The 22,263-nt window shown below is 43.3% G+C and overlaps 1 protein-coding gene across 3 annotated transcripts in view; it reads right to left on the reverse strand.

Annotated features, from left to right (window-relative positions):
* Positions 1–210: 210 nt before the first annotated feature.
* Positions 211–22,263, reverse strand: part of LOC140199425 (collagen alpha-3(VI) chain-like) — a 66,867-nt gene continuing 44,814 nt past the window's right edge. For all 3 annotated transcript variants that reach the window (XM_072261498.1, XM_072261499.1, XM_072261497.1), the window contains 4 exons: positions 21,335–21,940; positions 16,439–17,023; positions 4,171–4,755; positions 211–789 (listed from right to left, as the gene is read on the reverse strand). In XM_072261498.1, coding sequence (XP_072117599.1) covers positions 782–789; positions 4,171–4,755; positions 16,439–17,023; positions 21,335–21,940 — 1,784 coding nt within the window. In that variant the 3' untranslated portion in view covers positions 211–781. The remainder of the gene's footprint in view (positions 790–4,170; positions 4,756–16,438; positions 17,024–21,334; positions 21,941–22,263) is intronic.

A 22,263-nucleotide genomic window follows, 5' to 3' on the forward strand; every position in this document is an offset into this window, starting at 1 on the left:
GGCCCACATTCAACTGATGATAGATTAGTTGAGACTACGCAAAATGACTTGGCAATCAAACCTTACAGATGGCATACTATAACCCTAGAGCTAGATTTAAATCCATCAACTGTTGGCAAATTGTGTCGACACAAATATTTATCGTATATCTTCTGTCTGACAGCCTCAGTTTTATTGAAAGCCAAATACATTAAAAAAAAAGACCAGAAGTGATGGTTCAAAAAGCAATGTTTATTTTGGAAAAAAATCAACTTTATATATCAACTTTATATTTGCTTTTTATATATATTTATATTTCAAAACTTACTCTTCTCGGCACTCCTAGTTTAACAGAGAAGGTAAAACATTTGTTACAATTATTGTGACGTTCAACAACTATTATGTGTGAGCTCCTCTGACAGCACACAAATATAATCAGAGTGGGCCTAGCATTAACAGAGTACATGATCTTACATTGCATTTACATTGAAGCCTCTTGATCTCATGCACACTAGGTAAGTTGTGCACACCAGGTTTTTCCATTAAGTACAGATTGTTTCTTTTTAAATATACAGAGAATAGATAACGTTTTAAATTTGTAGTAGCAGCAATCACTGAAAGACTAAAATTCTTAACACAACAACACTCAAAGACATGATAATCCTGCTGTTTGACTTGCAATTGAGTTTGAACCAATTCCTTTCTCAGTGATCGCCTTATTGGTCTAGTTACCACACAAAGTTTGGAGGTTGCTTATTATAAACCAATAAATTCACACAGCCACAGCCACCTGGAAAGTCATTTATTTGTCTGTAAAGAAGAAAAGAAATGGGTTACTCATAATGTTTTACTTATAGTTCCAATGCTTATAGCTAACTGTCCGAAATATTAGTGCCAACAGCAGTGCAGTTCATTGTTTATTTCCTGTCGTGGAGAGGATTTTGAACCTGGGAAATAGGAGAAGGTGGTGGGGATGTAGGAAGTTGAGGGCTGAAAGCACATTTAAAAGAAAACTACACTTATCAGAAATTTAATAGAATAAAAAGAAACTGCTGGAAATGCATCATCAGCATTGCAAAAATAAAAGACAGATTTTGATGCCTTGAGGATCTTGGGGTCCAAGTTCATGGCTCTCCAAAAGTGGACATGCAAGTTCTGAAGAAGGCATAGGGAATGTTTGCTTTCATCACTAAGGACATACTGCATAAGCATCAGGAAGTCATATCGCAGTTATATAAAACTTTGAGGAGTCTGTACATTGAGTATTTGCATGCAGTTCTGGTCATCCTATTACAGGAAACAGGGAAAGGATTTGGAGAGGGGTGAGTATGATGCCGCCTGTATTAGAGCGTACAAGCAATAAAGAGAAGCTGAATCTTAGATAGTTGGATGGTTTTCTCTGAATCATTGAGGCTGAGGGAGACCTGATCAGTTAATAAATTTATGAGAGGCATAGACAGTGTAGACAGCCAGAGTCTACGTCCACATGTAGGAATGTCAAATTCCAGATGGCATAACATTAGGGTGAGACTGGGGGTGGAGGGGGGGGGGGTGGAAATAGATTAAGGGAGATGTATAGGGCAGGTTATTTTACATGGATGTATAGGTGCCTGGAACATGCAGCCAGGGGTGAATGAGGAAACAAGTGTAAGTCATAATCATGAAAAAGCTGGAGAAACTCAGCAAGCCAGGCAGCATCTGTGGAAAAAAGAGCTGTCAACGTTTCAGACCGAGACTCCAAAACATCAACTGAACTTTTTTCCATAGATGCTGCCTGGCCTACTGAGTTCCTCCAGCATCTTGTGTGTGTTGTTTGGATTTCCAGCATCAGCAGATTCTCTCTTGTTTGTGATAGATGTCATCAAGAGGCTTTTTATGAATATGCAGGGAAGGCGAGGGATGGGGAATAATGGAACATGTGCAGTCAGAAGGGATTCGTTTAATTTAGCCTCATGCTTAGCACAAACATCATGGGTTGTTCCTGTACTGTATTGTTCGATGTTCTATGACGAATGCAAAGTCTTTGTTTGGAACAGTATAATGACTGCAGTTTCCTACTGTGGCATTACTATTGCTGTGGTGATATGTTATACTTCTGTTGGTAAAGGGCAAAGAAAGCCAGTAACCATGAACAAAAAAGGTTAATTTCTATTGCCTATTTTCTTGAATCACAAGGATCAATCTGTGAACCTAACTCAAGTCTTTTCATTTTGATCCATCCACAAATACCAACTTAATTCTGCTGATCACTATACTTTTGTCACTGGCCAAACTTAGGCAATGGTACTGAGAGTGTAGGAAATCAAATGTTCAAAGCTGAGCTGGATGCTAACAGAACATTTCATATCACAACAACCGAACTGTGGTAACCAGGCCCTTCCTATTGATGTCAATCATAAATGCCTTGTGAATGTTAGGAAAGAGGAATATTTAGTTGTTCTTATTTTCCTGCAGCTCCTATCTCACAACCGACAAGAATGTGACTGCTGGTGTAGCAATCTCTTTCTTTTTCTCAAAATTTTCTTTCCGATATTTCCTTCTAACTCTCCCGCTCATCATATATATTATAATATTCATTGGAATGCAATGTAGCTAAAGTTTCAAACAGTTACGAGAAAGGCCTCCTTTAACCGTTATTATGTTCCCGAATGTTTGCTTTTTTGGGAAGCTGCTGTACAAGCTTCTTTTGAAGTAACTTTAACAAGTAGTTGAGCACTCAGTATATATCAACAACATAGTCTGTTTAAAAACATATTTGTGGTTGTGGCATAAATAAATTATTGTATTATAACCAAAGATGTATGACGTCTGTAAGATCACAAGAAAGACACAAGATGTCACCAGAACAGACTCACAGTCGAGGTCCCACATGGCAGACTGATCTGGAAGATTAGGTCGCATGGGATTCTGGGGGAGCTAGCAAGGTGGATTCAGAACTTTCCCGATGACAGGAGGCAGAAGATGATCGCTAAAGTTGATTCTCCAACTAGAGGCCAGTGAAAAGTAGAATACCCCAGTGGGGACCTCTGCTATGCATTAATAATGTAAAATTGCTGATGATACAAAATTCTGGAGCTTTGTTGACAGTGAAGTACATCACAGTGAATTACAGAGAGATCTTGATCAGTTAGGGAGATGGGCTGAGGAATGGCAAATGGATTTCAACATGGGTCAATGTGAAGTGATGTATTTTGGATTTTCAGATCAGGGTAGGACCTGAACTGTGAATAGCAGAGCACTGACGAGTGTTGAGGAAATGAGGGGTCCTAGGAGTACAAGTGCCCATTTGTTGACAGCAGCTACACATTGTAGACAGAGTGGTGAGGAAAGCATTAAGCAGGCTGGCCTTCGTCCTCAGGGCTTCGAGTTTAGGAGTAGGGGCATTATCTTGCCGTTGTTGGTGAAATCACACTTGGAGTATTGTGTATAGATTTAGTTACCCTGGTATAGGCAAAACATCATCAAGCTGGTGAGGGTGCAGAAGAGATTTATGAGGGTGCTGTCTGGACTAACAGGCCATGTGGGATCTCTGTTCCTCGGAGCATTGGAAAATAAGAGGCTAATAAGAAAACAGATGTTAATAAGATCACGAGGGCTACGGATGTTATAGCACAGGATTGAGGAATCCAAAACTAAAGTAGAACAGATACATGATAAGAGGGGCATGATTTAAAAGCGAACTGAGAGTTACCCTCTTTACAAAAAGGGTAGTGAGTGCCTGCACTGAGCTGCCAGAGTACGTGTAATGAGCCTCTAGTGGAAGTGGTCGAGGCAGGTACAATTGCAACACTTAAGAGGCATTTGAATAGGTACTTGGAGGGGTAGGGCGTGGAAGTTTTGGGCTGAATACAGACAACTGGGACTAACAGGGAGGATGCTGTGATCAGCATGGAATATTTGGGCTGAAGGGCCTGCTTCCATGGTGACTCTATGACTCTAAGGTACATGAAATGGGAAAGAACCCTTTTTTGATGATTCTGTTGTGATCAGAGGAAACTAGATGAATTTTTGTAGTGACCTACGCTCAGCCCGTGGGTGGTTAAACGAACTGTGCTGACAGCCTAGCTAGAATTTGAGTCACTTTGATCACTTTGTTCACTCATCTGTCAGGCAAACAAATGCAAATACTTCTTTTTCCGTTTAAATAATTCATCCTATTTTAGAAAATAGAAGAAAATGTTGCATAAATACCTTCAACCGGAGTTTCAACAACTTCCACGGCTACTGTCTTTATTATTTGCTGGAGTTGATTCTGAATGTTGAGCAAACCCTGGAAGTTTTTCACAGGAAAAGCTAAGGTGGGGGAGTATACCAATGGCTCCAGTACCGTTTGGTCAGCCTTCTTTAGGCCAATCCCAAATAACACGATTCCAAGCTCCCTTAATTTATCTGCCTGCTGTGAAATATCATCATTTGACTTCCCAGAAGTGATGAGAACCAGAATCTGTGGGATAGCACTGTTGATCCTGCTTCCTGCTGAGCTGATAAACACATTCTTCATGACATGGTCCAGTGCCTGACCAATGTTGATTTTTTGGCCACGCTTCAGTTTGAGTTTCTTGATAGCGACCAAAACTTTTTTCTTAGTTGAATGAGTGTTTAGAAGGAATTCAGTTCTTGGATTTTCACTGAATTGGACCACACCAAATTGAACTTTTGCTTCTCCAACATCAAAGCTATCAACTGTCTTCACCATAAACTTACGAACTGCTTGAAATCCTTTTCCAATCTTGGAAGAACCATCAATGAGGAAAACTATATCTCTTCTATCGACACCTGAAACAAGTAAGGGTAGTAATTTGTTGAAAGATTATTGTGCTGTGCTTGCCTAGTAACTTGCTAGAAGACTTTGTCCTTCTCTAAGTCACATGAGTCTTGATTCAACAGGGATAACTTACATTTATATACAAAAGATTACATAGATATTGCAGCACATTTAATACAGACCGTCAGTATTTATGCTGCACTTTTAGCCTCCTCCTGTCTTTCTCTACCTACTTCCATTTCCTTTTCTCATGAATGGTTCTCTGAGCCCCAACACCCACACCATTCATTGTGATAATTAGCTCTATAATCTCATCGCTCTTGATTAAAGAATTTCATCGAGGGACATGCAATTGATGTGGTACATACAGACTTCCAAAAGCCAATGTGACGAAGTGCCACCTAACAGGCCTGACCTCAATATTGAAGCTCATTGGAATAAAGGGGATATTGCACCCTGCATCAAAAATTGGTTAAGTAACATGAAACAGGAAGTTTGTATTTAGAGGAAGGAATTGTACATTGCAGACATCCAAAGATCCATTATACTCTTTAATATATACAGTTTATATAAAGGAATTGGACTTGGATGCAAATTCCAGATTTGCAGAATGAGACAAAATTTGAAGGCTCACTAACAAATAGGACAGCAAACCAAAGTGATAAGGACAGTCTGATTGACTTAGCAAGTAGATGGCAGATGAGGTTTACTGCTGGAAAATGGAAAGAACCAATATGAGAAGTAGAGTACTACTTTAAAAGGGGTATAAGAACTGAGTGATCTGAAGATATACAATATGTGTACAGTTTGCTAAATTTGTGTAAACAAGCATATTAGATATTAGGCTCTATAAAGCAAGGCATAAAGTGCAAGAACAAGAAAGTTATGAAGAAACTTTATAAAACTTTGATCCCATGTCCCATGCTTTAGAATGGCTTTAGAGAAGTGAAGAAGAGATTTACGCAAATTATTCCAGTGATGAAGGATATTAGTTATGCAGATAGAATGCAGAAACCTGGGTTGATATCACTGGAACATATGAACTATGTGGGATTCCAAAAGCGATATTTAAAATCACGAAGGGTATAGAAAGACTAGATAAAGCAAAACTGCTAACATTGCTGAAAGGCCAAAGAAAAAGTTATGAAGGTTATTGGCAAAAGAAAAATAATGACCTGAGGATTTATTTTAAGTATTTATTAAGTAGTAGGAATCTGGAATACATTGCCAGAGAAGGATTCAAATATGGTTCAAAAGAGAGCCAGATAAATATCTGACCATACAACATAGAACAGTACAGCACAGGAACAAGCCATTTGGCCTACAGTGTTGTGCTAAACCATCTGAAATGCAAATCAAAAACACCCAAACACTAATCCATCCTACCTACACAGTCCATACACCTCCATCTTTCTTATATCCAAGTGCTTATCCAAACACCTCTTAAAAGCCTCACATGTATTTGCCTCTACCACATGTCAGAGAGCGCATTTTAGACATCCATGACTCTCTGAGTAAAAAACAATTGTAGGGAGAAGATATGGGTGAGTGTATTGCAGTAGTTGTTTTACAGAGAGCTGGTCCAGACTCAATGGACCAATTGGTTTTCTTCTATACTGTAGATTCTGAGATTTTTGTGTAAGTTTTAACAGATGATTCTTTTTAGATGTTGATGCAATATTTGGAATTATAGCGAATTTAAAGTTCTCAAGTTTGAATCCTCCTCTGGGCTGTCCCAGCCTCTGTATTTACCTGCAGTCAGGTGTCCTTCATTTTTTCCATTTCCATTCCTCTAATTCTGATGGTTTGGATATCCCAAATTTACTTTGCGCCACCATTGAAGATTTTGTGGTCTGTTATCAAATAGCTTGGTTACTGTTATTTTTTTTGGATGAGATACTCCAAAGAGAAAGATTTGTGGAGCTCCTGGAGAAGAGCAGTTAGCTATGTGGCCTCGTCTGGGTCTGACTGACTCCATTCTCTAATTGCTCCTAAATGACCAAGACTGACTGAGATGAACCTGAAGGACTGAAGGATTGAGAGAAACTGGGGTATCCAAAAATAATAGTAGGGGAAAGGAGAAGGAAGAGAGACAGAATGAGGGGGGAAGAGGGAGAGAGGGGGGGAGAGAGAGCGTGTGTGTGTGTGAGAGAGAGAGAGAGAGAGAGAGAGACAAAGAGAGAGAGAGAGGGAGAGAGTGTGTGAGAGAGAGAGAGAGAAAGAGGGAGAGAGAGAAAGGGAGAGAGAGGGGAGAGAGAGAGGAGAGAGAGAGAAAGAGAGAGAGAGAGAGGAAGGGGGAGAGAGAGAGAGGGGGAGAGAGAGTGTGTGCGTGAGAGAGAGAGAGATTTTCTCATTCTACTTCTGCCCTTTTCACCTTTATTCCTGTCCCTTTGTTGATCAATCAGACCATCCCAATTTCAACGCTACGTCTTACCTGAAGTTGGACATCGAGTTGGACATCTGTAGTACAATAATGTGATCATGGCAGTGGTGCTGGGAGGTGTAGGAGGACCAAATTCATGATGAAAGGGAGGGTGTGTGATTGGTATATGCTGTGGCTTCATGAAGGCAATGTCAAATGATAGAGAGCTAAATACTGTAATAATGTCATGCGGAACAGAAAAGTGTGATTGCCGCAAGCTGGACTGTAGTGCAAATTGGTAACATCAACTTCACTGTTGGGGTGCCTACCAGTGTGAGCACATTTACTTCACACTGGGAAGAAAGTACATACCACATAAGAAAGACAATAGCTTGCAGTAGGTATCTATTACTGAGCTGCCTGTGTAGGGCAACACTGAGCCAAATGATTGCAAGATAGCGCAAGTGAACCCAGGTGACATTCTGTGGGCTACAATACGTCCAAATAGACAGGACCTCTTTTGAACTATTCTCACTGCAATCTGCAGCATGTAATTTCCCTTTAGGCAATGTACTTTTAAATCAACGTAATGAACTACAGATTTCACAATCTTCTGAATGACTTGGTGGACCAAGCAGGTACAGCACCTTTAAGCAGAAGAAGGTTCATCACCGTAGCCGAAAGTGTGGCAGGAGGGGGCATCTCCAAGCCAGGCTGAAATACAGAGGAATGTGACCCCCTCTACCCAGCATCTGAGGGCATAATTACTATATTGGAGGGAAATGAGAGATTGCTGTGTATTATGTGTGATCAAGACATGGCCTACTCCCAGCATGCCAGAAATGATGATCAGACCTAAAGGCACCAACATTCACAGGATGGACCAAATTACTGCTTTGGAAAAGGCAAAAGATGAAGGTATATGTTTCATGATTAGCTCTCAGAGGTGATTCAATGTGGCAGTTTTCTCAAACTCATGTCGAATTCCGACATTGAACATTTAGTTGTCAAATGCCATTTGTACTAGTTACCTAGGGGGTTCTCCTCCATAATCCTAACCGCAGTTTATATCCCACCAGTGTCTGACAATAATCAGGTGCGTCAGATACTGCATGATGCCGTCTCCAAACAAGAGACAGTCCAGCCAGATGCATTTCAAATCATAGTTGGGGAATTTGACCCTGTATAATTACCATCAGCATATAACCAATAACACCAAAGGTTTCAATATACTTGACCACTGCTATATTAAGATAAGAGATGCCTACCATTCCATGTTCAGACCATACTTCAGTAAATTGGATCACTTGGCCGTCCTTCTCCTTCCTACCTACAAACAGGCAAAGGCTAAGGAGCAAAACTCCAGAGTAGGAAAACAAAGAGGTGGTCGCAGAAGGTAGAGGAATGTCTATGGGATTGCTTTGGGTCAATGGACTAGGTCATGTTCAAAGGTTCACCTGCGGATCTGAATGAATACACCATGGTTTGTCATGGACTTCATTAAAACAGTTGTAGTCAAGTGTGTCCCCATAAAATTATTCCAAGTCTTCCCCAACCAGAAGCCTGGATGAACCATGAGAGTTGCAATTTGCTGAGAGCCAGATCAGAGGCAATCAAGTCTGGTTACCAAGGAAGTTAAAAGATGCCCAGTACAATCTCTGGAAAGTCACCTCACAGGTGAAGTGACAATTCCGGACTCAACTTGAATCCACGAAAGATGTTCTACAGACGTGGCAGGGCTTGAATGACATTACCTTTTATAAATTTAAGTCAAGTGACACAGGCGACAACAGAGCTTCACTTCCAGATGAGCGCAATGGCTTCTTTGCTCGCTTTGACTGTCAAAATATGAAGGAACCATCATAAACTCTCTCAGTCCCCAATGATCCTGTGATGTCTCTGAGGCTGACATGCAAGCAGCCTTCAGGAGGGTGAACCCATGAAAAGCATCCAGCCCAGACAGGGCACCTGGCCAGTACTAAAGACCTGTGCTAATCAATTGGCTGGAGTGTTCATTGAGATCTTTAACCTCTTGCTTCAGGGGAATGAGGTACCCACCTGCTTCCAGCGGACTTCTCTTATACCAGTGCCTAAGAAGAATATGGTAGCCTGCCTTAATGACTGTCATCCAGTAGCACTTCCATCCACAGGGATGAAGTATTATGAGAGGTTGGAGATGAAACATCCCAACTCCTGCCTGAGAAACAACTCGGATCTGCTTCAAGCTGCCTACTGGAGCAACAGCTCCACAGCAGATTCCTTCTCATTGACTCTTCACTCAACACTGGAATATCTGGACAGCAAAGATGCATACATCAGGCTGCTCTTCATCAACTCAGTTCTGTATTCAATCCCATCATCCCTTCAAAACTAATCAAGAAACTTCATGACCTTGGCCTCAGTACCTCCTTGTGTCATTGGATTCTCAATTTCCTCACTTGTAGACCCCAGTCAGTTTGGATTTGCAAACACATGACCTGCATCAGCACAGGTGCACCAAAAGGCTGTGTGCTTAGCCCCCTGCTCTACTCGCAGTTCTGATGAAGAGCCTCAGCCCAAGATGTCAACTGTTTACTCTTTTCCATTGGTACTGCCTGGCCTGCTGAGTTCCTCCAGCATTTTGTATGCTTTGTTTTGATTTCTAGCATCTGCAGATTTTCTCTTGTTAGTCATTTAGCTAAAATGTGTAAATGTCTTATCCTGCCATAATGTGATTATGTGCATATACAAGAAGGAATAAATAAATACTCCATAAAACATGTGGAAGAGAGTTGATAAGAGACTGGAAGTTTACTGAAATAAGAAACAAATGAGCTGAAAAATCAAGTGAATAATAAAACAACAGCAGTAACCAATACCAAAATGATTTGTTTGGACATTCACAAGAGATTCTTTTTGAGAGTTTCAAGAAGTTTTGCAGTGTGGCTTGGAGTGCATGTAAAGCAAATAGAAATATAGAAACATAGAAAACATACAGCACAACACAGGCCCTTCGGCCCACAAAGCTGTGCCGAACATGTCCCTACCTTAGAACTACCTAGGCCTTACCCATAGCCCTCTATTTTTCTAAACTCCATGTAACATCCAGGAGTCTCTTAAAAGACCCTATCATTTCCGCCTCCACCGCCGCCACCGGCAGCCCATTCCATGCACTTACCACTCTCTGCGTAAAAAACTTATTCCTGACATCTCCTCTGTACCTGCTTCCAAGCACCTTAAAACTATGCCCTCTCGTGCTAGCCATTTCAGATCTGGGAAAAAGCCTCTGACTATCCATACGATCAATGCCTCTCATTATCTTGTACACCTCTATCAGGTCACCTCTAATCCTCCGTTGCTCCAAGGAGAAAAGGCCTAGTTCACTCAACCTATTCTCATAAGGCATGCTCCCCAATCCAGGCAACATCCTTGTAAATCTCCTCTGCACCCTTTCTATGGTTTCCACTTCCTTCCTATAGTGAGGTGACCAGAATTGCGCAGGGTACTCCAAGTGGGGTCTGACCAGCGTCCTATATAGCTGCAAATTACCTCTCGGCTCTTAAACTCAATCCCACAATTGATAAAGGCCAAAGCACAGTATGCCTTCTTAACCACAGAGTCAACCTGTGTAGCAGCTTTGATTGTCCTATGGACTCGGACCCCAAGATCCCTCTGATACTCCTCACTGCCAAGAGTCTTACCATTAATTCTATATTCTGCCATCATATTTGACCTACCAAAATGAACCACCTCCATTTATCTGGGTTGAACTCCATCTGCCACTTCTCAGTCCAATTTTGCATCCTATCATGTCCCGTTGTAATCTCTGACAGCCCTCCACACTATCCACAACTCCTCTAACCTTTGTGTCATCAGCAAATTTACTAGCCCATCTCTCCACTTCCTCATCCAGGTCATTTATAAAAATCACGAAGCGTAGGGATCCCAGAACAGATCCCTGAGGCACACCACTGGTCACCAACCTTCATGCAAAATATGACCTGTCTACAACCACTCTTTGCCTTCTGTGGGCAAGCCAGTTCTGCATCCACAAAGCAATGTCCCCTCGGATCCTATGCCTCCTTACTTTCTCAATAAGCCTTGCATGGTGTACCTTATCAAATGCCTTGCTAAAATCCACATACACTACATCTACGTCTCTACCTTCATCAATGTGTTTAGTCACATCCTCAAAATATTCAATCAGACTCGTAAGGCACAACCTGCCTTTCACAAAGCCATACTGACTATTCCTAATCATATTATGTCTCCCCGAATGTTCATAAATCCTGCCTCTCAGGATCTTCTCCATCAACTTACCAACCACTGAAGTGAGACTCAGTGGCCTATAATTTCCTGGGCTACCTCTACTCCCTTTCTTGAATAAGGGAACAACATCCGCAACCCTCCAATCCTCCGGAACTGCTCCCATCCTCATTGATGATGCAAAGATCATCGCCAGAGGCTCAGCAATCTCCTCCCTGGCTTCCCACAATAGCCTGGGGTACATCCCGTCCAGTCCCAGTGACTTATCCAACTTGATACTTTCCAAAAGCTCCAGCACATCCCTTTCCTTAATATCTACATTCTCAAGCTTTTCAGTCCACTGCAAGTCATCCCTACAATCGCCAAGATCCTTTTCCATAGTGAATACTGAAGCAAAGTATTCGTTAAGTACCTCTGCTATTTCTTCTGGTTCCATACACACTTTTCCACTGTCACATTTGATTGGTCCTATTCTCTCACATCTTATCCTCTTGCTCTTCACATACTTGTAGAATGCCTTGGGGTTTTCCTTAATCCTGTCCACCAATGCCTTCTCGTGGCCCCTTCTGGCACTTGTAATTTCATTCTTAAGCTCCTTCCTGCTAGCCTTATAATCTTCTAGATTCCTATCATTACCTTTAGTAAGCTCTTCTTTTCTTCTTGACTAGGTTTTCAACAGCCTTTGTACATCATGGATCTTGTACCCTACCATCCTTTCCATGTCTAATTAGAACGCATCTCTCAGAACCCCACGCAAATATATCCTGAACATTTGCCACATTTCTTCCATATGTTTCCCTGAGAACATCTGTTTCCAATTTATGCTTCCAAGTTCCTGCCTGATAGCCTCATATTTCCACTTACTCCAATTAAATGTTTCCCTAACTTGTCTGTTTATATCCCTCTCCAATGCTATGGTAAAGGAGATAGAATTGTGATCACTACCTCCAAAATACTCTCCCACTGAGAGACCTGACATCTGACCAGGTTCATTTCCCAATAGCAGATCAAGTACAGGCTCTCCTCTTGTAGGCTTATCTACATATTGTGTCAAGAAACCTTCCTGAAGGCACCTAACATACTCCACCCCATCTAAAACCCTCACTCTAGGGAGATGCCAACCAATATTTGGGAAATTAAAATCTCCCACCACAACAACCCTGTTATTATTACTCCTTTCCAGAATCTGTCTCCCTATCTGCTCCTCGATGTCCCTGTTACTATTGGGTGGTCTATTAAAAAACACCCAGTAGAGTTATTAACCCCTTCCTATTCCTAACTTCCACCCACAGAGACTCTGTAGACCACCTATCCATGACTTCCTCCTTTTCTGCAGCCGTGACACTATCCCTGATCAACAGTGCCATGCCCCCACCTCTTTTGCCTCCCTCCCTATCCTTTCTGAAATATCTAAAGCCTGGCATCTGAAGTAGCCATTCCTGCCCATGCACTATCCAAGTCTCTGTAATGGCCACAACATTATAGCTCCAAGTGTTGACCCACACTCTAAGCTCATCCGCTTTATTCATGATACTCAATACACAGCAGCACCACTAACAAGAGACAACCTGCAAACACTGGAAATCCGAGCACACACACAAAATGCTGAAGGAACACAGCATGCCAGACAGCATCTATGGAAAAAAGCACAGTCGATGTTTCGGGTGGAAACCCACATGTTGCCTGGCCGGCTGAGTTCCTCCAGTATTTTGTGTGTGTTACACAGCAGCATTGTCATAGACTGAAACTGTAGCAAACTAGGACAGCCAAGAAGGAGATGGTCTAGTTATCAATAGTTGGTCTAGTCTAGACTGCTCTGGCCCGGTATAACTGCTTGGATTAAGTTCATTTTTCTTAGTTTGTGTGTAGTGCAACTGTCATGACATTTGAATGTACTGATTTTAATATTTTATTCTCACCGCTTGTTTGCATTACCAATCACTTTAACAAGCACCGCCTCATGCTGATGCCATACTGCTGATTTTCTAAAGTGTGTTTACCAAAGCCTTGATGGTGAACTGTGACTGGTTGGACTTTCATTCAAGGGAAAAGAATTGGGAAGATGGTCAGCTACTGGTTTGCGATGTGACCAGGACTGGATTGGGAGAGGTTGAATTTTGGGATGGTAAGCGGGTGTCTTGGTTTTTGGACTCGTTGCTTATGGGAGTCAAGCAACACGCATCAAAGTTGTTGGTGAATGCAGCAGGCCAGGCAGCATCTCTAGGAAGCGGTACAGTAGATGTTTCAGGCCGAGACCCTTCGTCAGGACTAACAGAAGGAAGAGTTAGTAAGAGATTTAAAAGTGGGAGGGGAAGGGGGAGATCCAAAATGATAGGAGAAGACAGGAGGGGGAGGGACGGAGCCAGGAGCTGGACAGCTGCAAAGGGGATATGAGAAGATCATGGGACAGGAGGCCCGGGGAGAACGAAAAGGTTTGGGGGAAACCCAGAGGATGGGCAAGGGGTATAGTCAGAGGGACAGAGAGAGAAAAAGGAGAGTAAGAGAAAGAATATGTGTATAAAAATAAATAACGGATGGGGTACCAGGGGGAGGTGGGGCATTAGCGGAAGTTAGGGAAGTCAATGTTCATGCCATCAGGTTGGAGGCTACCCAGACAGAATATAAGGTGTTGTTCCTCCAACCTGAGTGTGGCTTCATCTTTACAGTAGAGGAGGCCGTGGATAGACATGTCAGAATGGGAATGGGATGTGGAATTAAAATGTGTGGCCACTGGGAGATCCTGCTTTCTCTGCCGGACAGAGCATAGATGTTCAGCAAAGCGGTCTCCCAGTCTGCGTCGGGTCTCGCCAATATATAGAAGGCCACATTGGGAGCACCGGAAGCAGTATATCACCCCAGCCAACTCACAGGTGAAGTGTCACCTCACCTGGAGGGACTGTCTGGGGCCCTGAATAGTGGTAAAGGAGGAAGTGTAAGGGCATGTGTAGCACTTGTTCCGCTTACAAGGATAAGTGCCAGGAGGGAGATCAGTGGGGAGAGATGGGGGGGATGAGTGGACAAGAGAGTCGCGTAGGGAGCGATCCCTGCAGAAAGCAGAGAGAGGGAGGGAGGAAAAGATGTGCTTAGTGGTGGGATCCCGTTGGAGGTGGTGCAGAGTGGTGGTAGAGGGGAACTGATTAGGTCTGGAATCCAAATAGAAGAGGGGAGCTTTGAGACCTTCCTGATGGGGGATGGAAGTATATAGGGACTGGACTCTGCTCCGCCTAGCGGAATTAGTCCTTACTCTTAATAATTTCTCCTTTGGCTTCTCCCACTTCCTCCAAACTAAAGGTGTAGCTATGGGCACCCATATGGGTCCTAGCTATGCCTGCCTTTTTGTTGGCTTTGTGGAACAATCTATGTTCCATACCTACTCTGGTATCTGTCCCCCACTTTTCCTTCGCTACATCGACGACTGCATTGGCGCTGCTTCCTGCATGCATGCTGAGCTCGTTGACTTTATTAACTTTGCCTCCAACCTTCACCCTGCCCTCAAGTTTACCTGGTCCATTTCCGACACCTCCCTCCCCTTTCTAGATCTTTCTGTCTCTATCTCTGGAAACAGCTTATCCACTGATGTCTACTATAAGCCTACTGACTCTCACAGCTATCTGGACTATTCCTCTTCTCACCCTGTCTCTTGCAAAAACGCCATCCCCTTCTCGCAATTCCTCCGTCTCCGCCGTATCTACTCTCAGGATGAGGCTTTTCATTCCAGGAAGAGGGAGATGTCCTCCTTTTTTAAAGAAAGAGGCTTCCCTTCCTCCACCATCAACTCTGCTCTCAAACGCATCTCCCCCATTTCACGCACATCTGCTCTCACTTCATCCTCCCACCACCCCACTAGGAATAGAGTTCCCCTGGTCCTCACCTACCACCCCACCAGCCTCCGGGTCCAACATATTATTCTCCGTAACTTCCGCCACCTCCAACAGGATCCCACCACTAAGCACATCTTTCCCTCCCTCCCTCTCTCTGCTTTCTGCAGGGATCGCTCCCTACGTGACTCCCTTGTCCATTTGTACCCCCCATTCCTTCCCACTGATCTCTCTCCTGGCACTTATCCTTGTAAGCGGAACAAGTGCTACACATGCCCTTACACTTCCTCCCTTACCACCATTCAGGCCCCAGACAGTCCTTCCAGGTGAGGCGACACTTCACCTGTGAGTCGGCTGGGGTGATATACTGCGTCCAGTGCTCCCAATGTGGCCTTCTATATATTGGCGAGACCCGACGCAGACCGGGAGACCACTTTGCTGAACACCTACGCTCTGTCCGGCAGAGAAAGCAGGATCTCCCAGTGGCCACACATTTTAATTCCACATCCCATTCCCATTCTGACATGTCTATCCACGGCCTCCTCTACTGTAAAGGTGAAGCCACACTCAGGTTGGAGGAACAACACTTTATATTCCGTCTGGGTAGCCTACAACCTGATGGCATGAACACTGACTTCTTTAACTTCCGCTAATGCCCCACCTCCCCCTCGTACCCCATCCGTTATTTATTTTTATACACACACTCTTTCTCTCACTCTCCTTTTTCTCCCTCTGTCCCTCTGACTATACCCCTTGCTCATTCTCTGGGTCCCCCCCCCTTGTCTTTCTGCCTGGGCCTCCCGTCCCATGATCCTCTCATATTCCTTTTGCCTATCACCTGTCCAGCTCTTGGCTCCATCCCTCCCCCTCCTGTCTTCTCCTATCATTTTGGATCTCCCCCTCCCCCTCCCACTTTCAAATCTCTTACTAACTCTTCCTTCAGTTAGTCCTGACGAAGGGTCTCGGCCTGAAACGTCAACTGTACCTCTTCCTAGAGATGCTGCCTGGCCTGCTGCGTTCACCAGCAACTTTGATGTGTGTTGCTTGAATTTCCAGCATCTGCAGAATTCCTGTTGTTTGCTTTTGGGAGTCAGTGGGATTGGGAGCTGGAGACAAGCCACTGATATTGGATTAGGATTACAAGTAGTCCAAGTTCTTGTTGCTCTGGAATAACATTGTTCCCCTAAAACTGACTGTAAGCATTCATAGATTGCGTTCTTTTACCCCACTAAGCAAAGTTATTGCTGGCTTTCACAAGCTGTAAATTACCTGTGCTGATGGCAGGTGGTATGGGAACATTCTCAGTGTTCTGCGAGATGCTGAGCAGGTGCAGGTCTATCTCAGAAAGACCCCAGTGGTCGTCAACCTGAAAACTCAGTTTGGGGGAATATGCAATTTGACGCAGTTCACTGGCCTCCACCGCCCCCACACCAATGGTGAATGGCACCACCCCAGCTCGCTTTAGCTCTTCTGAGGGCCGCTTCACATCATCCTGCGACTTTCCAGAGGTGATGAGTAGCAGTATTTGTGAGATGCCCAAGTGCTTTCTTCCCCCACTGGACTTGCTGAAGACGTTCCTCCTGACAAAGTCCAGTGCTGCTCCTGTCTTGAGCTTGCTCCCACCTTTGAGCTGTAGCCTTTTGACTGCAGCCAAGAGGTTCTCTTTAGTTGAGTATGCATTTAAAGGAAATTCAACCCTTACGTTGTCACTATATTGCACCACTGATACTTGATCTTTGTCCTTTGCAATATTGAAGTTTCGGATTAAGTTGATAATAAGGTCTCGAATTAAATAAAAGAATGTTCCCACATCTGAAGAACCATCAATAAGGAAAACAATATCTCGCTTATGGCCTGCAATATGAAAGAAAGAGTAATTATTACCAAAGGCTACCCAGTGATGTTGCTCTTACTTCATAAAACTGCTTGTTCTGTCAGCTCCCAGAAGATCATGAAGTAAAAATTCTTGTTTTATGTCCTTTCATTTCTTATCTCTCTTTTCCTTCCCAATATAGTTTGTAACCAGAAATACAGTGGGTAACCCAATGGTTGGGACATTCAATTGAAAATCATCCTTTATCATTTTTCTTTTGCAGCAAAATTCTGCGGCACCCAACCCATTCAGTCATCTTCTTCCAAACAGCAGTTGCCACTCTGATTTCTCCCTCGGTACTGCCAAAAGTAATAATATCTCCCTCAATGGAGCAACTAATTCTATTAATGATGGTTCTGAAAGAAAGGGCAGTCTTCACTCTCATTAAACTTCATAAATAATATTGATTCCAAAGAAACATCTTTCTATTTATTCCACTTTATTCTATTTATTTCACCATCATTCCCACTGCTGTTTTCATCCCCCTCATTTATTATAATCAAAGTAATATTTGTTTATTTTTTATTTTCCTCTTTCTTGTCTTTTTCACTCACCATGTAACATTGTTCCCTATGAGTTTCTGGCACTGAGTCTGGCTCTGTGACTCAGAAGGGAAGAGAGGAGAAGAGACAAGCTATGGTGATAGGGGATTCATCAGTTAGGGGAACAGAAAGGAGGGTTTGTGGACAAGAACAAGATTCCTGGATGGTATGTTGCTTCCTGGGTGACAGGGTCCAGGACACCTCAGATCGAGTCTTCAGCATTCTTAAGTAGGAGTGTGAGCAGCTAGAGGTCACGGTCCACATTGTTACCAATGACAGGTAGAGAGAGTGACAAGGTTGTGCAAAGTATGTTCAGGGAGTTAGGTGCTAGGATAAAGACAGGGCATCTAGGGTTGTGATCTCAGGATTGCAAGCCATGGCATGTGCTAGTGAGGCCAAAAATAGGAAGATCAGCCAGTTTAGCATGTGGCTAAGGAGTTGGAATAGGAGGGAGGGCATCAGATTTTTGGATCACTGGGCACTCTTCCAAGCAAGGTGGGTCCTGTACAGAAGGGATGATTTGCACTTGAAGTAGAGGGGAGCTCATACCTTAGTTGGAAGGTTTGCTGGTACTGCACAGTGGGGGGTGGGAGGGGGGAAGGGGGTCTGGGTTTAAACTAGAGTTTCAGGCGGATGGAACTGGAATGCCAGAACAAATAGCGGAGAGGTTGTGGAGACAAATGCTGTTAAGACCTCTGACAAAGTCAGGAATCAAAGCTTGAGCATGGTGCAACTAATGTTCTGAGCTGCATAGATTTCAAATCAGGAAGTATTGTAAGAAAAGCAGATGTGTTCAGTGCGTGGATCAACACGTGGCATTATGATATTGTAGCCATTAGTGAGACTTGGTCACTGGAAGGGCAGGACTGGCAGCTCAATATTCTGGGGTTCCATTGCTTTAGATGCAACAGACCAGAGGGCATTAAAGGGGGTGGGGTGGCATTATCAGTCAGGGAAAATGGCATAGCAGTGTTTAGTCAGGAAACACTCAAGAACTCACCTACTGAAGCTTTAAAGGTGGAACTGAGGAATAAGAAAGGTATGATGACATTAATGGAGCTATATTATAGACCAGCCTGCAGGCTGCAGACTGTTGCAAGAAACATAAGATTGTTATTGTAGGTGATTTTAACTTTCTGCATATGACAGGGACTCCAAAACAGTAAAAGGACTAGTTAGACTTTGTCAAATGTGTTCAGGAAAGTTTTCTTAATCAGTACATAGAAGTTCCAATGAAGGAGTATGCCACATTTGATCTGAGGCAGGACAGGTGGCAGAAGCCTGTGTAGGGGAACAGTTTGCATTTAGTGACAATAATGCCATTAGTTTCAAAGATTGGTCTGGTCTGTGGGTTGACACACTATATTGGAGAAAGGCCAAATTTGATGTTATCAGGATGGATCTAACAAGAGTGGATTGGGACAGGCTATTTTCTGGCAAAGGTGTACTTGGTAAGTGGGAGGACTTCAAAAGTGAAATTGTGAGAATACGAAGACTGTATGTGCTTATCAGAATAAAAGGTAAAGATAAGAGGTTCAGTGAAAGTTGGTTTTCAAGAGACGTTGAGGCCTTGGTTAAGAAAAAAAAGAGGTGCATAGCAAGTATAAGCAAGTAGAAACAAATGAGGTACTTGTAGAGTATAAGAATTTGTATTACAGGGAGCGTGAAGCGCAGAATCAAATATCGCTGTGATGATTGTACGTTCTAGTATCAATTGTTTGGTGACAATAAGGTATAAAGTATGCAAGAGACACAAATCAGAAGGGCTAAAAAGGTCATGAGGTTTCCCTTGCAGACAAGGTGAAGTAGAATCCTAAGGGATTCTACAGACATGCTCAGAGCAAAAGGATTGCAAGGGACAAAATTGGTTTTCTGGAAGATCAAATTAATATATACATGGAGCCAATAGAAATGGGAGAGATCTTAAATGTATATTTGTTTTGCACCTGTATTTATTCAGGAGACTTACACATAGTCTGTAGAAGTGAGCAGAACAGCAGCGAGGACGTGGACCCAATACAGATTACAGAGGAAGAGGTGTTTGCTGTCTTGAGGCAAATTAGGGTGGATTAGGTGTTCCCTCGGACACTGTGGGAGGCAAGCGCAGAAATTGCAGGGGCCCTGGCAGAGGTATTTAAATCATCCTTAATGACAGGTGAGGTATCAGAAGGTCGGAGGATAGCTAATGTTGTTCTGCTGTTTAAGAAAGGCTCTAAAAATAAACCCGAAAATTATAGGCTGGTGATCCTGACATCTGTAGTAGGAAAATTATTGGAAGGCATTCTCAGGGACCAGATATATGAGTATTTTCATTGAAAGGGATTGATTTTGGATAGTCATCGCGGCTTCGCGCACGCTAGGTCATTTCAAATCAATATTATAGAGTTTTTGGAGGAAATTTCCAGGAAAGTTGACGAAGGCAAGGCAATGGATGTTGTCTACATGGATGTTTTCAAGGCATTTGGCAATTTCCCACATAGGAGGTTGGTCAGGAAGGTTCAGTTACTTGGCATTCAAGATGATGTAATAAATTGGATTAGACATTAGCTTTGTGGGAGAAGCCAGTGCGTGGTAGTACATGGTTGCCTCTCTGACTGGAGGCTCATGACTAGTGGAGTGCCGCAGGGATTGGTGCTGGGTCTGTTGTTGTTTGTCATCTATATCAGTGATCTGGATGATAATGTGGTTAACTGGATCAGCAAATTTGCAGATGATGCCAAGCCTGGGGTTCGGCGAGCCAGAGTATCAGAACTTGTAGTGGGATCTGGGCCAGCTGGGAAAATAGGCTGAAAAATGGCAGATGGAATTTATTACAGACAAGAAGGACTCACTCTGCTGAGGGTGGGTGGGACTTCAACTAGAGGTCATGGATTAAAGGTGAAAGGTGAAAAGTTTAAGGGGAACATGAGGGGAAACTTCTTCACTCAGAAGGCCATGAGGGAATGGAATGAGTTGCCAGCTCAAGTGGTGTATGCGAGCTCGATTTCAGTGCTTAAGAGAAGTTTGGATAGGTACATTGGTGGCAGGGGTATGGAGGGCTATGGTTCGGGTGCGGGTCGATGGGAGTAGGCAATTTAAATGATTCAGCACCGGCTTTATCAGCCAAAGAGCCTGTTTCCATGTTTAACTTTTCTGTAGTTCTATGATTCTAAGTTCTTTTCTGCTCCTACAGTGTGTTATGTTCTCTGTTTATTGATATAGTTCCTACTTTTCTCAGTAGTACATTCTTGACAAGTTTCTTTCAGTTATGTTTGCATTTTTTACTCCTTGGCACTTATATTGAGTATTTCTTTCGTAACTTTTAGTTCCCTTGGTTCGGAGTATTTCTGTGCTCAGTTTCTCTCTCAGTGATGTTTCTTTTTCAGTCTCTATGGAAAGCTTGTTCCTTTGCTACCACCATTTTCCCAAGTTCCTCACCTGTATCACCTCAGACACACTCCTTTCCATGGAATTTAGTGAGATACTGAAATGAGCCACTAAATTCACTGCTTCTCGTGCTGGGCCTATACTACTTCCTTAGTGTGGCTATTCCTAATGTGTGAGCCTTAGCTGTGAGTGTTGGCAAGCTATTATACCTTGAAGGATGGTGCAGGATGCTGTCAGATTAATATCAGCTCAAACTGGCAACATTTCACCTCACTACACCGCAGGCTCCTTAAGCCAGTGCACTTAGAGTCTGTGTCATCACATCAGAATTAGTTACTTCATACACTTGGTACTGAAAGGCGGTTGAAAATTAATCAAATATACCTTCCTTAACTCCAGTTGGCATTTTAATGACTTCAATGATGAGTGTCTTCAAGGGCTGAAGCAGCTGATCCTGGATCTCATGAAGTGACTTGAAGTCTTGGACCGCAAACAGCAGATTGGGAGAGTATGCAATCTGTCGCAGCTCCTGGCCGTCTGCATCTGCAGCACCTACGACAAAGGTGACGATTGCAGCTCTCTTCAATGCATCTGCTGCCTCCCTAACATTGTCTTTTGACTTTCCAGAAATGAGGAGGACCAAGATCTGTGGTATGTTGGCGACTTGCCTGCCCCCAGCGGCCGTGGAGAAGACATTCCTGATGACATGCTCTATTGCAGCCCCTGTATTCAGCCCTCTTCCACCTACTGGCCTCAAATTCTCCACTGCAGCCAGAACATCATCTTTGTTCAAGTAAGCATTCAGGGGAAACTCGACTCTTGCCTTGTCACTGTACTGCACCACCGCAACGCGATTCATGTTCTCCCCAATGTTGAGCTGTTCGATGGTGCCACGGAGAAATTCTCGGACAAAAGGAAATGAAGCAGCGGTTCCCAATGAGCCATCAATCAAGAACACAATGTCTCGCTCCTGGGTATCAACGTTTTCTCCTAAGACAACAGCCATTAGTTTTGCAGTTAAGATACATCTTTAAAAATGCATTGGTGAAGCTTGAACTGAAGTTTAGGCCACAGTTTAAGAATAAGGGGTAGATCATTTAGAACGGAGTTGAGGAGAAACTTTTTCACACAGAGGGTTGTGGTTCTGTGGAATGCTCTGCCTCAGAAGGCAGTGGAGGCCAATTCTCCGGATGCTTTGAAGAAAGAGTTAGATAGAGCTCTTAAAGACAGCAGAGTCAAGGGATACGGGGCGAAGGCAGGAAAAGGGAAAAAGATTGTGGATGATCAGCCACGATCACAGTGAATGGTGGTGC

The sequence above is a fragment of the Mobula birostris genome, chromosome 6, assembly GCF_030028105.1.
Source record: "Mobula birostris isolate sMobBir1 chromosome 6, sMobBir1.hap1, whole genome shotgun sequence".
NCBI classification, from domain to species: Eukaryota; Metazoa; Chordata; class Chondrichthyes; order Myliobatiformes; family Myliobatidae; genus Mobula; species Mobula birostris.